The 13,586-nt window shown below is 39.3% G+C and overlaps 1 protein-coding gene across 6 annotated transcripts in view; it reads right to left on the bottom strand.

Moving 5' to 3' along the window:
* The window catches only part of OSBPL1A (oxysterol binding protein like 1A), a 209,399-nt gene that overhangs the window by 120,265 nt on the left and 75,548 nt on the right, over positions 1 to 13,586 (bottom strand). For all 6 annotated transcript variants that reach the window (XM_078851540.1, XM_073331364.2, XM_073331365.2 and 3 more), the window contains exon 16: positions 703 to 865. In XM_078851540.1, the coding sequence (XP_078707666.1) occupies positions 703 to 865 (163 nt within the window). The remainder of the gene's footprint in view (positions 1 to 702; positions 866 to 13,586) is intronic.

The raw sequence follows: 13,586 nt of genomic DNA, 5'->3' as shown, positions 1-13,586 counted from the left end.
TTGATCTAGTCTTTCCCTAAGAACACCCTAAAATATATTTGAAGATCTAAAAATACATGCACACATCCTACACCCTTACACCCCAGACAAAATAAACCAATCTTCAGAGAAACAGACCTATGGAGGCACAGATGTCATTGTGCTCAGGTGCTTTTAATTAAAAAATTGCATTAAAATTTTAGTTCAATACTGACATTTAAGTTATGGGAAAGAAGGGGAACTGGCACCTCAAAAACAGTCATCCATCCCCCAGCCTGTGACTGGGGACAATCCTTAGCTCAATTCATAATGAAACATTGTAAAGAAAGCAAAAAGTTTCTGTGAGTCATGTCAGCTGTAATTGAAAGTTTCTTGGCTTGTGTTTTTACAGAATACCCTTACATTTTACTTGATAGAAAAAGGCTGAGGAAGTAGTAGCCATTCTAGTGATCAGCCCTGCCACAACCAAAGTTTTGCGAACTCTGCTCGTGGTAGACGGAAACATGCCACAGTTCTAGGCCCAGATTCAGGCGGTACTTAAGCACTTGTTTAACTGAGTACATGAGCAGTCCTGCTGCAGTAAAGCAAATGCTGAAGTACATTTCCATACAAGGTGCCCTAGACGGTACAACTAGATTTGGACCCCTTCCATTTACAAACAAACAAACAAACAGACACACAGACATTTGCCACATGTTCAAGTTCTGTATGTTATTTGCTTACCTGAAACAGCATCATAGAACTGTTCCTCACTAAGGATGCTCAGAGGCGGAGATCCTTTAACTAGAGACTGCTCTAATTCATGGTGTTCAGTGGCTAGTGTCTCTAGTGCTTCTGACAAGATCTTGTTTTTCTCCTGTTCATGCTCCAGTTTCAAATTCCTCACCTATAAGTAGACACATGTATGAATAGAATCTATCCTTCAAATAGCTTGGAGACACACATTCTTGGGAGAGATGAGATTTTAGTTGGTCTTTGAACCAGTTATTTACAATAGAAACTGAAGTAGCTATAGCAGCCGTGTTGTGTTACTTGTGGATTAAATGAGCAATATTACAGGATAATTCTGTTCCCACATGATGATTTTTTGTCTCAGCATTTTTTAAACTATTGAAAAGTCTTTCAAAAAAAGAGTTTAAGGTTTATATATCAGAATTCTGCAACGGAATTCAACACACAGCTATCTGACTGGCTGACGTTCCAAACAATTACAAGTTTTAAACGATGTTTCCCAGATTTGTTTGTAGTCAGAATAAAAAAAAAAAGCCTGTTCTAGTGTTTAAACTGGATTCACATGCGGCAAGCCAATTCTACTGTTCTGCTCTAATTTGGGCCAATTAATATAATCCAGTTGCATTTCTCAGCAAGTGTGAGTTACATAGGTGCAAATATTTAATCAACATCTTAAAAATTGGAGTGTGTTAACCCCTAGAATTACCGTTTTCAAGTAAGTTAAGGAAGTGAAAGAGGTGAGATGAAAGGAGGGGAAAGTGTGACCGGCTGATTTGTCTGTGATGTAATGCTCCTAACACCCCATTGTAAACTGTTCATAGAACAGCCACAAACTGACATGAGCAAGGAAACTGGGGGGGAGGGAAGAGGGCAAGAAGAGACTGGCTAGCAGATGGGTTTTGCATTAAAAAAAACCCCACACCTATTAAACCTTTGTTATTTTCCTGTGGTGCTACAAGCGTCACTGTCTTCTGAGCTCCAAGAACTACTAATATGAAAGCAGTAACATATCCCTACTATCCCTCCTCCTCCCTGTGCTATTCCCTCCTTTTCTTTCCTTTTAGGGGAAGATTTACACTTGGACCTCTCCCAGAAAGCCTCCCCCGCCACAACAAGCCCTCCACCTGCTGCCTTCCCTCCAATCCAAAGACTGCTTCAATCTTTGACTTTCTCCATCCCCCCACACCCCCGCTCTGCTTTTCCTCGACATCCCCAGTGTAAAGGCATTCAGCTTCCCCTGCTACCGCCTTTCCCTCATTTCCTTCTCAGGGTCCCCTTCGCAGCCCTCCCAGTTCTCACACGCAGTTAACTGAAACAGCATTGGAGCAGTTATAGTGACTCAGTTTCAGCTTATATTGTAAGCAAGAACTGCTTATGTACCAACATTAACTAAAATTATAAATAATCATAATTTTATACATGTAATTTACTTGCCTCCATGCTTTTTGCAGACTTTTTGCATCAATCTCTGCTTAAACAACGAAAGCTGATTAGGTCAGTTTCACTTTTGTTTATTGCCAAGTTCACTTTCAGCATCATTGTGCTACAATCTTTGGGTCTCAAACAAGGTAGCATGTTTGTTTAAAGTCAGCTGTGCCCACAATTTATAAAAAGATTCAATGCAACACTTCACTTGGGGGTATTTTAACAAAATGTACGTTAGTTTCCTTAAATTTCGCCAGTTGAATAGCAAGACTTAAGTTCTTAGGTAGGTGAAATGCTAAAGTTGCAACTTTACCCATGGAAAAAGTGTTAGAAAGACATCTGAATACTTATTATAAAAGATTGCAAACTAAAATGTAGCCTCCGGTCTTTACCACAAGATAGTGATAAAGGGTAAAAATTTCAAAATGCATCCAAGTCCCATTTTCAAAAGTGATTTCGGCTCCTAAGTGCCTGTGTCAAATAAAACTTAAACAGCCCTTTTGAAAACTATCAAAAGTAATTAACTAAAGTGAATAAAATCCAGGAAGTCTCAACTAGAATGTTGTATTGTGAGAAGATTCCAGCAGCACCAAAGGATGACAGTTTGAGGAACAGTAGGTGCCATATGTGCTCCAAAACCAAGCCCAGTAATTGAGTTTCTTTTCTTTCACTGGTAGAGTCAGAATCTTAAAACAGCTCTTCTACAATCCTTTAGTCTGCTTGGTCATTCATGGAATGTTACTCATAATTGTGTAATGAGTACCATGCCCCAAAAGTGAATTCTCCTTTCTCAAAAATAGCCAGCTTTGCAGCAATAATGGTCTTCTTCCATAAATTGCCAGGCTTCACAGCTGCTGAACACTTATCCAAACAAATACTTAAAGCTCCTAATACCTAAATAAAGAGTTTCTCCCTTGTGGTCCTTGTAGCATTAGACAGCAGCTAAAGTAAACAAAGTGAGGAAAAAATTAGACTATTCAAGTCAATGTGACTGGAAGTTGAAAATTGAATTCCTTTGTTTTAAAAGTTAACTCAGAGGGAAAGGGAAGAAAAAAAATCTAATTTAAGATAAAATATGGGCCCCAATCTTATAAGTTTATTAAAGTGGGCAGATACCTATGTCCACGCAGAGCCCCAGAATTTAAAGAAGTCCACCAGTTTGGAGCTCAGTGCAGGACAGGAGACTAAATGAGCAAGTCTTAAAGAGGAAGGATGACTTTCAATGAAAGAAGTTTCCAAAAAGCAGCTGAAACTCCATAGGACCTACATCCTATTTTAAAGTGAAAAAATTGGTTCTCCTTCCACTTTTAGCCTCTGATTCTTTTACTCTAATTGCAGTTCCCTTGTATGGCCTCCACATAATCTATATAAATGCAACCACCAATGGAAGATAAACTTCTTTGAAGCCTAACAGCCCTTCCCCCAAGTAAAAAATGCAATGTGTTTATTGGACCATTCATGCTCAGTGCTATTTTATTTTCTTCCCACTTGCTAATGACCAGGCATATTCTTTACTTCTCTTCTACAAGAGCACTTCCAGTGCGCCAACATTCACAAATCCACCTTGCGATAAGCTGCTTGCAAAGACAGGCAGGCTACTTTTCTTCAGAACTAAATGGGCCTGGTCCCCGATTCTACCAGCAGGAGTTAGAACACTGCTCTAAGGCAAGCCACTCCCTTCCACTACATTCATTAAGTTCTTGCATATTTAAAAAAAACAAAACTCAACAAAACATAAAGCAACTGATTTTTCAATCATTTTGAACTCTAGCCTTCTGTAACGAAAGACTGCTTCGGTTCAAGTCTTACAAAATTGCCCATTTGCTATGTTGTGAATTTTGGACTGAGTTTTGTGACCCATTTTTGAGTGGAATGCAAATACAAAATACTGGCTGAGGATCAATGAAAGTAAGTGGACACTAATGACCATCCCTTTCCCCATCAAAGTCTTCAAAAAAAAAAAAAAAGTCTGAAGAAGTGTCCCAATAAGTACTGATGAAGCAGCAGAAAAGCAAGGCAATTTAGAGTTACTTTCCCACTACAGCATCTTCAGGGCCAAAGGCATTCCCACCCCCTGCCTCTCCAAGATTTATAAATAAGATTCTATTGGATATTACTAGCATTTCATTCAACTAGATTTGCAGACAGACAAGGGAACATACTCAGCATGACAGTTTCCAGAGGAGTTTCCTTGTATTTATTTGTATCATTCTGTTTTGTGCAGTCTCATTCGCTTCCCTTCCACCTTTTGTTTTAGAGCAGTAAGAACAAGTTCAGTAGCTGCTTTTAATGTAATCTCACATTGGGATTGAAATGTTATCGATCTCAGTGTGTGCACAGTTCTGGAAACCCAGTCCAAGTACTAGAGCAATGTATCCCTACCATGCATTCCATTCATAATCTCTGTAAAGCGCAGTTTGTGCTAGAGTTGTAGCAGATCAAGAATACGGATTTCAACTATTTCCACTGTTGAATTATGAGAGTTTTGAGATCAGCGAGATGGGTTTAAGACAAGTTAACTATTTCAGTTAGGCTTTCTGTATTATGATATGGGGGTACAAGATTACAGTAACAGTTTGTAAATTTGATAGTTTCAACTAGTAACAATTAATCCATCTAGTTATCTCAGAAAGAATGACAATGATTTTACCTGTGAGACTATGAACTGCACTACTCTGTCACTGCAATTTTTGTTAAAGTTTAATACCTACATGGTCTTCAGTTACATGGGTCAATAGGGCAGGGACCATCTTTTTATTCTGCGTTTGTACAGTGCCTAGTAAGCGCATTCCTCATCCATGACTGGGCTCCTAGATGCTATAGTAATACAAATAATAAATATACATACACCCATACCCACTGGGACAGCATAAGAACTCCAGTTACTAAACAGAAAATTCTGCAGCCTTCATTAGACTAAGTTCAAATTACAGCTGTAAGTGTGAAAAGGAAAGCTGCTGGGCCACAAAGACATTTTCCTTGAAACCTGCTGGTATTTAGAGCAGTTTGGATTAGACTGCTCTAATACAGTGCTCATCTTCCAATTCATATCATATATCCCAATTCAATACAGCCAATGCCTTATGTGGTATTTTATTTTCCAAGTTAATTTAAACTGAGGTCCATTAACAATGGCATATTCCAAAAACAGGCAGAATCATACCACTGATCTTTGGGACTTCAGTGCCACAAATACATGGGATCATATAAGTGGCATGCTAGCACAGCTGCAAGCAGCCCTACGGAAGTACTGCATATCAACCAAGGCTTGAGGCAGCTGGAGAGGATGGACAGAGATGGGAAGGAAGAAATCTAGACTTGTCAGGAAAGAGAACTAGGCCAGCCGCTGTCAAAGATGGAGATGTGTAAAATAAAGTTTAAAAAAAAGAGCAAGACTTAATTTTTTGGCATTTCTGAAATATTACCTGTCTTTATGGAGTCAAGAGGGCAACATGGCTCATTTAATTTCGCTTTCTGAAAGAACACAATCTTAGACGAGTTAATAGAAGCTCTACATTTGGACATTCTGAATTGTGAAGGATCTTCTTCCTTCCCAAACATATTTCCCTAGAATTACCTGTAGTAATGCCCAGCTTCAAAAAGCACATTATTATATTGTACTTTTCCAGGTATTCGTTGTCCAATCTTGTTTAGCAGTCTACCTAAAGTAGTACAGTCTACCATGACAGAACTTCTAGGTTCTCCGCTTATCTCTGCCACTTACTCATTGTGCTAGCTTGGGAAGAGTCTTTCAACTTTTCTTTCAGAGACAGTGTAAAAATACCCATCCTATAGCTGAGCCTTCATGTTTGTAACACACTTTAAAAGGCACTACAGAATGGCACATTAGTATAACAAAAAGATTGAAGCAGCTCCACAGCCAGACAGTATTCCTTCAAAGGACCCCCTGGGCAAGAGTACCATTTCAGTACTAAGCCTCCATCAGCCAGAAAAAAAAAAATTGAGCCATCAAGGTAATTGTGTCTTCAGTTTCTCTTGAGATCTCAAAAAAAAAAAAATCTAGCAGTAAGAAATCGAGTGTCTTTTGGGAATACTTACTTACTACAGAGGGTAGATAACCCATGAGCACAGGAAAATTACTGCCCACTCAGCAAATGCTCTGTAACAAACACAAAAAGAGTAAGTTTTTGATCGCTGCTCAAATGCTACTTATTAGAGTCAGGTCACAATTGAAAAAAAAAAGATAGGCTGCAAAATGGTGATGGAATGGCACAATTAAGGTTTGAGATCATGGAGCACCATGACTAGAAGCAACATTACACACCAGTGGATTACCAGCTTTCCGATGGAGGTACAGAATCAGTTTCTAGTTCTGGAGAAGTTCTGGTCTTTAAAACAGGTTGCTTGTTCTTTGGGTCAGCAGTTCTTTCTGGCACAAGACCCAGGCTTTATGGAAAATCTCAGAGGTTGGAACAACAGTGCTGAATCCATGTCCACCCACCACCAGGCTTTAGGAAAAAAAAAGTTTTTTTGTTTGTTTTTTTTTTTTAAAAAACTCCCTTTCCTCAATCTTCCCACCTTTAATCAATTTTGCCCTGTTGTCCACTTCAAGACTAGTTCTGATCATCAGCCCTTCAACTTGCAAGTTCTGCATTTCACCCTACTGCTGTTTGAGGAATACTATTAATTTACCAAAAAACAAGTATTCCAATATACTGCATGCTATAATGGATAAGACCAACCCTTTGGACACACAATGTAAGGTGAAATGTCTCTAGTTTCATTTTTTTATAACAAAGATTAATATTCTTTTGTTACTCATGCTAAAAATTTATTTTAAATGTAATTCACCATATTTAGAACTGCTCATATATGGTTTTTAAGAAAGAAGCTTTTCTTTAGTTTCCCATTAAAAGCCAAAGTTTTCGCAGAAGACGTTTACCAAAATCAGAACCATCTTCCAGAATTAAAGTTCTTGCAGAAAATTTTTATTTTGATCTACAAAGCTAGTCTTTATTTTAAAGCATTGCAGCCAGCTCCAGTCATATGCATCATGAACTTATGTAAAGCTACCAATACAGGGAGCAGTAGGAATCAAAATAGGGGATTCTTTGACTTGTGATATTTAGCATTAAATATAAGATGACCACTGAGGAAAGTTTAAGAGTAAAGTTTAAGTCCGCCTTCAACCATAGAGCGATGTCTGAAACATGCACACAACTGTATGTTCCGTACAAAAAACAAACCCACACAACCGCTACAATGTGGCTCATTGTTTCCCTCGTGCCAGTTTCTCCCTGCATAGTCCAATTATTTTGGTCACTTATCAGTTTGAACCAGCGTTGAGTAATTTATCATTCTATTACTTACAGCTTCCACATTTAATATTTGGTGTTACTTGCATCTATGCAGTTCTAGCTGTCTGTTCAAACCTAAAAAGTTCAGCTACATCTAGTGATTGACGTCTTTCAGTATCTTCCCCATTGATAAAATTATCGGAACCTTCCCAACATCCTCTGAGCAGCACAACTGTAAATATGTGGAGATTTCAAAGACGGCACAGAGTCCTTTCTTATTAACTAACATGTTTCTGAACATTAAGAGTCACATAAAGGTGCCCTGCAAAGTCAGTGGCATGATGAAGTGCTTTTAGATTTTCTACTGCATAAGTACATGACAGAGAAAGTTTGGTCTAGGTGTCTGCTGAAATGAAAGCTGAAGCCAGTTGTTACATATACAGCAGGATGCAGTTATAAATTTATACTGCAGGTACTCCTGGTTTTAAGCATAAGTTTGAGTTTCAGTAAAAGCAACTATTCTGGCAGATAACAGAATCATAGAATGAAGACTTATCAGTGTAACAGTTTACATGGCATAGCAGAATTCATGGAGTATTAAGAGTCTTCCAGTACTGAAAAATACACTTTGAGAAAGCTTTCACCAACTTATTGCTTTAAATGGTAGCTTTCTCATAAGCTATCCCACTAACAATAAGGAAGATTACAAACCATCACATTGTGGCCTCACTCTGTCAAAGAAAGACAGCAAGAGCCTTTACTGACTCCAGTAAGTCCTCCTTGTAGCTTTTAGTAAACATTTTTTTCTTAAAACCATTACTGTCATGTCGGTATAAACCAGTGTATTGAAACGTGGAGCCAAAATTGTCGTAATCCATCATGCTTTGTTGCAATAATCAGTTCTTGCTCAGAGAGATGCCTGCTCAACTCTGATAACATTTACTGTTTACTCATTTCAGAGAGAAATTTATAGAAAGAATAGTTGTGTGTCACTAACAAGTGACTTATGCTGCTACTAATGGGTACACTTCGAAAACACAAAACAAGATGTTGGGTGATTAATCAAGGAGGTAAGCTGAGCACATTGACGACAGGTAAAATGTTACAGAGACTGTATTACAAAAGTGCATCTTGGTCTGCATCATGGAAATATGGCCGATCGATACCATAGGCTCAGGGTTAGCTCACCACATCATGCCCAGGATACTTTAGTCAATACAACTAGGAAAACTCATTAGGCAAGGATGATACTCCTTTCCCTTCCTGGCTCAAATGCAGGAAATACTCACTTCAAATCGAAAGTTTCTTCAGTACATCCACCTAATCTGTAAATCCAAAAAACTAATCCAGGAATCCTGACAATCTACATCACCTCAGCCTGATCCAAAGCTCACTGAAGACACCACAAGCTTCACGTGACAGAAACACACAGGCGATAAATTTCACAAGACTCTCACTGGAGATTTGCCCCACTAGGCAGCTGACACTTCTGAAACAAAGCCCCAAAGTTTCCTGCAGGAACTCTCCACAGCCTTGCAAACAGCCTTTCTATATGCAGTCTGCTATACCCTGACCTGGAATTCAAGAACCAACCCCTTCCCTTGTGGGGTTCATTTCCTTTCCCAGGTGGATAAGGTCTCTCCAATTGTAAACAAGCTACCACCGTGGCCCACCCCAGCAGTTTAAAGTAACCCTACTAAGTCCTAAAGTTTATAGAAAAAGGTCTAAAAGACACCAGAGTGCTCTCAATCACTGCACCTACCATTATGCTGATAAACCACTTTTGCCCAGAAATTGCAAGAGGCTCAGATTGGGGCCAAGATGCATCTCAGTCAGCTTGCTATCAATCTGAATAAAACTGAGGTGATAATGGTGTGTTTAGGGAGGCACCTAGAGGATTTGACTGAGGTTAGTTAGCATCGCTCCTTCAACTGAGGCCACATTTATGGCCAAAATTCACCATTTAGGGGACTGGTGTATTCCTAGTTTCTAGATTATCAATATTTCAGTGACCAAGATTTTCCCCTCACCCTCATTTATCTCTGGAAAGGAGACTGACCATTCCTCTTGGACATGGACCTTGCTATCATAATCCCTACTTTTCACATTTATACTTGACTACTGCAATATGTTCTACTGCAACTTCTGAACAGGTTTAAGTTAGTACAAAATACCAACTGTGTTTTGAACTGCATAGCCCTCTGGGAGCTTGTGACCACACTGCTCCACAATCTGAACTGGTTGCAATTCATGTATTTGTTTTGAACTAAAAAAAAGTCATATGGCCTGGGACCATTCTCTCCTTGCAAGATCCTATTTCAGTTAATATCAGCAAGAGTACTGGAACTCCTCTGGTATACAAGAGGGAGCTGCTATCAGCAGGACATTTTCCAAGAAGGTTCTGTGACTGAAATTCACCCCAACCATCCCTGCAGGAGTAATACACCCCGTAGTCTGTTGAGAGCCAGGGCGAAGCAAAGGCCATCTTTCCAGAAAGCCTCTGGGAAGGCTGAAATAGCTTGGGTTAGGAAACTGATTTGTTTCATGTTTTCTGGCCTTGCAGTTGTATTTAGGGGAAGAACTGCTGTTTTCATTCTACAGTGGTTTTTGCATTGTATTTCTAATCAACAGTATGGGTGTCAAGTCTGGGATAGGAACTCTTGCATGCTTATCAAAGTCAAATAAATAATCACACAGACCCTTTTCAGAAGGTTTGTTTTTTTTTAATTAGAGATTTGCAGTGGGTACACATGTAGCCATGTCCCCCTTCAGAGTATTTTTGCACTTGCCTTTTATTTAGATGACTGAGTTGCTGGAGGAGAGGTTCAGCAATATACAAAAACTCTAATCTGGGGTTAAAACCAGTGATAGAAGATGCCAAAATAGTGCATTCTTCCCCCATTCTATTTACTCCAGTCTTTTTAGTCACATACTGATTAGCCAAAACACTAAGACTCATTCAAAATGAATCAATTTTGTCCATTTCCAATTAGTATTTTATTGCTATGCTATTTTGAGTTGAACTGAAATCAATACGGTTGGTGCTCAGCTACACAGTACCTTTGCCAAAAATCTTTGTACATCACTTATGCCAGCACATCTTTGGGAAGTAGTGTTTTGTTTTCGCGTAACTTGCTGCAGAACCAGAAGCGAGTTAAAAAAAAGCAAAAAGCAGCCCTTACAAAATGAGACCCCCTTCCTTCAGCACACTACACCCATGAATAACCTCATGCATCAAACAGTAGCATCAGTGGAACTGTTCACATGCATAAGATTACATGTTAAGCATTAAACAAGGTCAAAGGTCATAAGCTTTAAAAGATTTTCAGTGATGGTAGGGTGAATGAAAGGGATGCCTGTGAGAATGAAATGTTAATTTTTACCCACAAAAGGTGTAAGATCTTAAAAAAAAATCCCTTGACATTGCACCTTTTAAACTGGTAACATTTCCTTTCTGATTTTAAGATTTTGTAAGTTTAACAAAATAAAAGGAGCGTTAAGAACAAGCTATATTTCCCTTAATACATTTAAATTTTCAAAATATCAACGACTGCAGTTATCAGAAACATTTTCCCCTTTCGTCCCTGATGAAAATGAAATAGTTCTGTCCACTTATTTCAACATTACTTGTTGATGCTTTTCCTGTCCAGGCAGCTATCAGGTTCTTTTGCTGATTTTGACTAACTCCTCCACCCACAAAGAAAGAAAAGGAAAAAAAATGCTTCTGCACAGTGATTTGAGCATCATTACTAGAGATGTGTTTAAAGTTTTAGAGTAAATGGCGCAAGACTGGCTGCTTTCAATGACATCCTACCTGTAAATTTAGTTCTCAGCACTGCAAGTTCCAGATTCTGAAGCCTCATTAATTACTTATGAAGGCTGGCCAATGTTATAAAAACTGTTCCGTAGCCAATGTTGCACATTTCTTAATCTTTTATAGAAGTGTGTGTTTGAAAACATTTAGTTTGAGGCTTTATTTCCATGGTACAACTTGCTGGTTTTATTATATATCTTTGGTAATTGGGGAAGTCTTAAGAAAGATCACGTACCATGAGCCAACTGACCATTTATCATACTCCCAGATATTCCAAATAGTCCATCCTACAGCTACTCTGTAGGATGGAGTTGTTCCCCATGAACTCGTGTGGATGTGGGAGATGGTGTTTTTTGGGGGGAGAAGGAGGGACAGCTCTGGGATGGTTTTTTACAGTCCAAACAGTCAGCTCGTTACTTGCATGAAATTTCCATTGAAGCCACTAGGCATAAAGTTTGGCTCTTAACCTACGTGAGGCCATTAGATCTGGAAGACGTAAGAGCATTCAAAGAAAGAACATTTATAGTTGTATCCCTACTGTGATATTTCGTTTGCGCCATTCAGATAATCAATTTTCACTCTAGTTTCTAGTCAGTTTCACCTAGTAGATATATTTGAACAAACACCCAAAAAGCTTCAATTAGAGATTAGCTGCAATTTTAACAGAAGAATTTCTACTGGATAAGTGCCACACCATATAATTACCTCCACAAAAGTCATGCCTGTTGGCAGTCTAAGTAGACAGGAAACGGTTGGTGGACATGGAGACTGAATTACTCCTTAGCTAAAGAGGTGGCCCTTGTAAGGTCAGGGTGGAGCACATGAGCAGAAGGGTGTGAGGAAGCCTGCACTGTTATATCTGTTTGTAATGGAGAAATTCTGTCTCCAGAGCTGTCAAACCAACAGTTGTCATCAGCACTATGTTGAGTAAGAGAGCCAACTGCATTTGTGAGTACTCAAATATAACAGATAAAGCTAAGTTTACAGTGGGAATGCTCTTCTTACCCTTGCTGTCCAGGATATTCATGACAAAATGTGAATACGCTAATATTTTAAGACAAAACCTTCAGGTCATTGCTCATTTGCAGCCATATTCTGCCCTCAATTTTCACACAACGTAAGTGACACTTTGTTTGTAGATTGCTGATCGGCTCTGCCCATGTAACAATGCCGTCATCCACCCTTTTGGTGCAAGACCAAAAAACATTTATTCACAGAAGTGTATGACTTAGTTTAAATCTTTTAACAAGCAAATTAAATAAAGAGTGGCATAAGTGCCCTTTACCCACATAGCTTTTACAATTTACTGAAAGGTATTGTGACGGGGCAAGGCCAGATGGCTATAGAAAAGTAGTGGGAGATAGATATATTAGCTCCAGGCTAAACAAATACCTGGGGCTAATTAAGAACTTTCCAGAAGGCAGGGAGAATGCTAGGTTGATTGGGACACTTGAAGCCAATCAAGGGCTGGCTGAAACTAGTTAAAAGCCTCCCAGTTTGTCAGGTGGGTGTGCATGTCAGGAGCTGTGGGAGGAAGTTGTGCTGTTGGAGAGACTGAGTAGTACACACCATATCAGGCACAAGGAAAGAGGCCCTGAGGTAAGGGTGAAATGGAGCTTGAGGAAGTGAGGACTGCTATGGGGGAAGTAGCCCAGGGAATTGTACATGTCATGTTTCTAAAAGATCAGCTACCATAGCTGATACTATTAGGGTCCCTGGGCTGGAGCCCGGAGTAGAGGGTGGGCCCGGGCTCCCCCACACCTTTGCCCCCTGATTAATCACTGAGACTGGGAGACAGAGACTGTGCAAGGAAGGATAACTTCTCCTCACCTCCCTCGCTGGCTTATGATGAAAATGGCTCAGACTGACCCTTGTCTCTAGAGAGAGAAGGGTTAGGTGGAGGGTCACAGTGAGCCTCTGAGGCTAGCGAAATCCGCCAGGAAACGCAGGACCCACGGTGGCAAGGACAGAGCTTTGTCACAATATCTGGCTGTTAGAAATATATAAAAATATGTTTTATGAGGGTGATGTGCACAAACTAAAATAGCGATTTTCAGAATTTACGCAGTTCTATCATTTGTGAGTAATCTAGTATTCACCAGCTATGCCATTAACAATACCTGCAATGACTCAAATCAGAATTAAAAAATATAGTTCTCAGAAGACAAGGTAATAATTTGGAAAGGCACAACAGTAATATTTAGAACCACATTTTAAGATATAAAAGACTTAAAGTTTAGTCATATTCCAGCTGTAACAAAAAAGTTACCAAGTGCACACTGCAGGAACTTGAGCTAAAGCAGACAACAGGCCAAATTCTGCACTGATTTGCACCTTGTGCAATGCTATAGGCTTTGCCAGGGTTAAATTGAATACTT

Source organism: Lepidochelys kempii, chromosome 2 (genome assembly GCF_965140285.1).
Source record: "Lepidochelys kempii isolate rLepKem1 chromosome 2, rLepKem1.hap1, whole genome shotgun sequence".
NCBI classification, from domain to species: domain Eukaryota; kingdom Metazoa; phylum Chordata; order Testudines; family Cheloniidae; genus Lepidochelys; species Lepidochelys kempii.
Note: the sequence above shows the minus strand (reverse complement) of the source record. Positions and strands in the feature narration are given on the sequence as shown.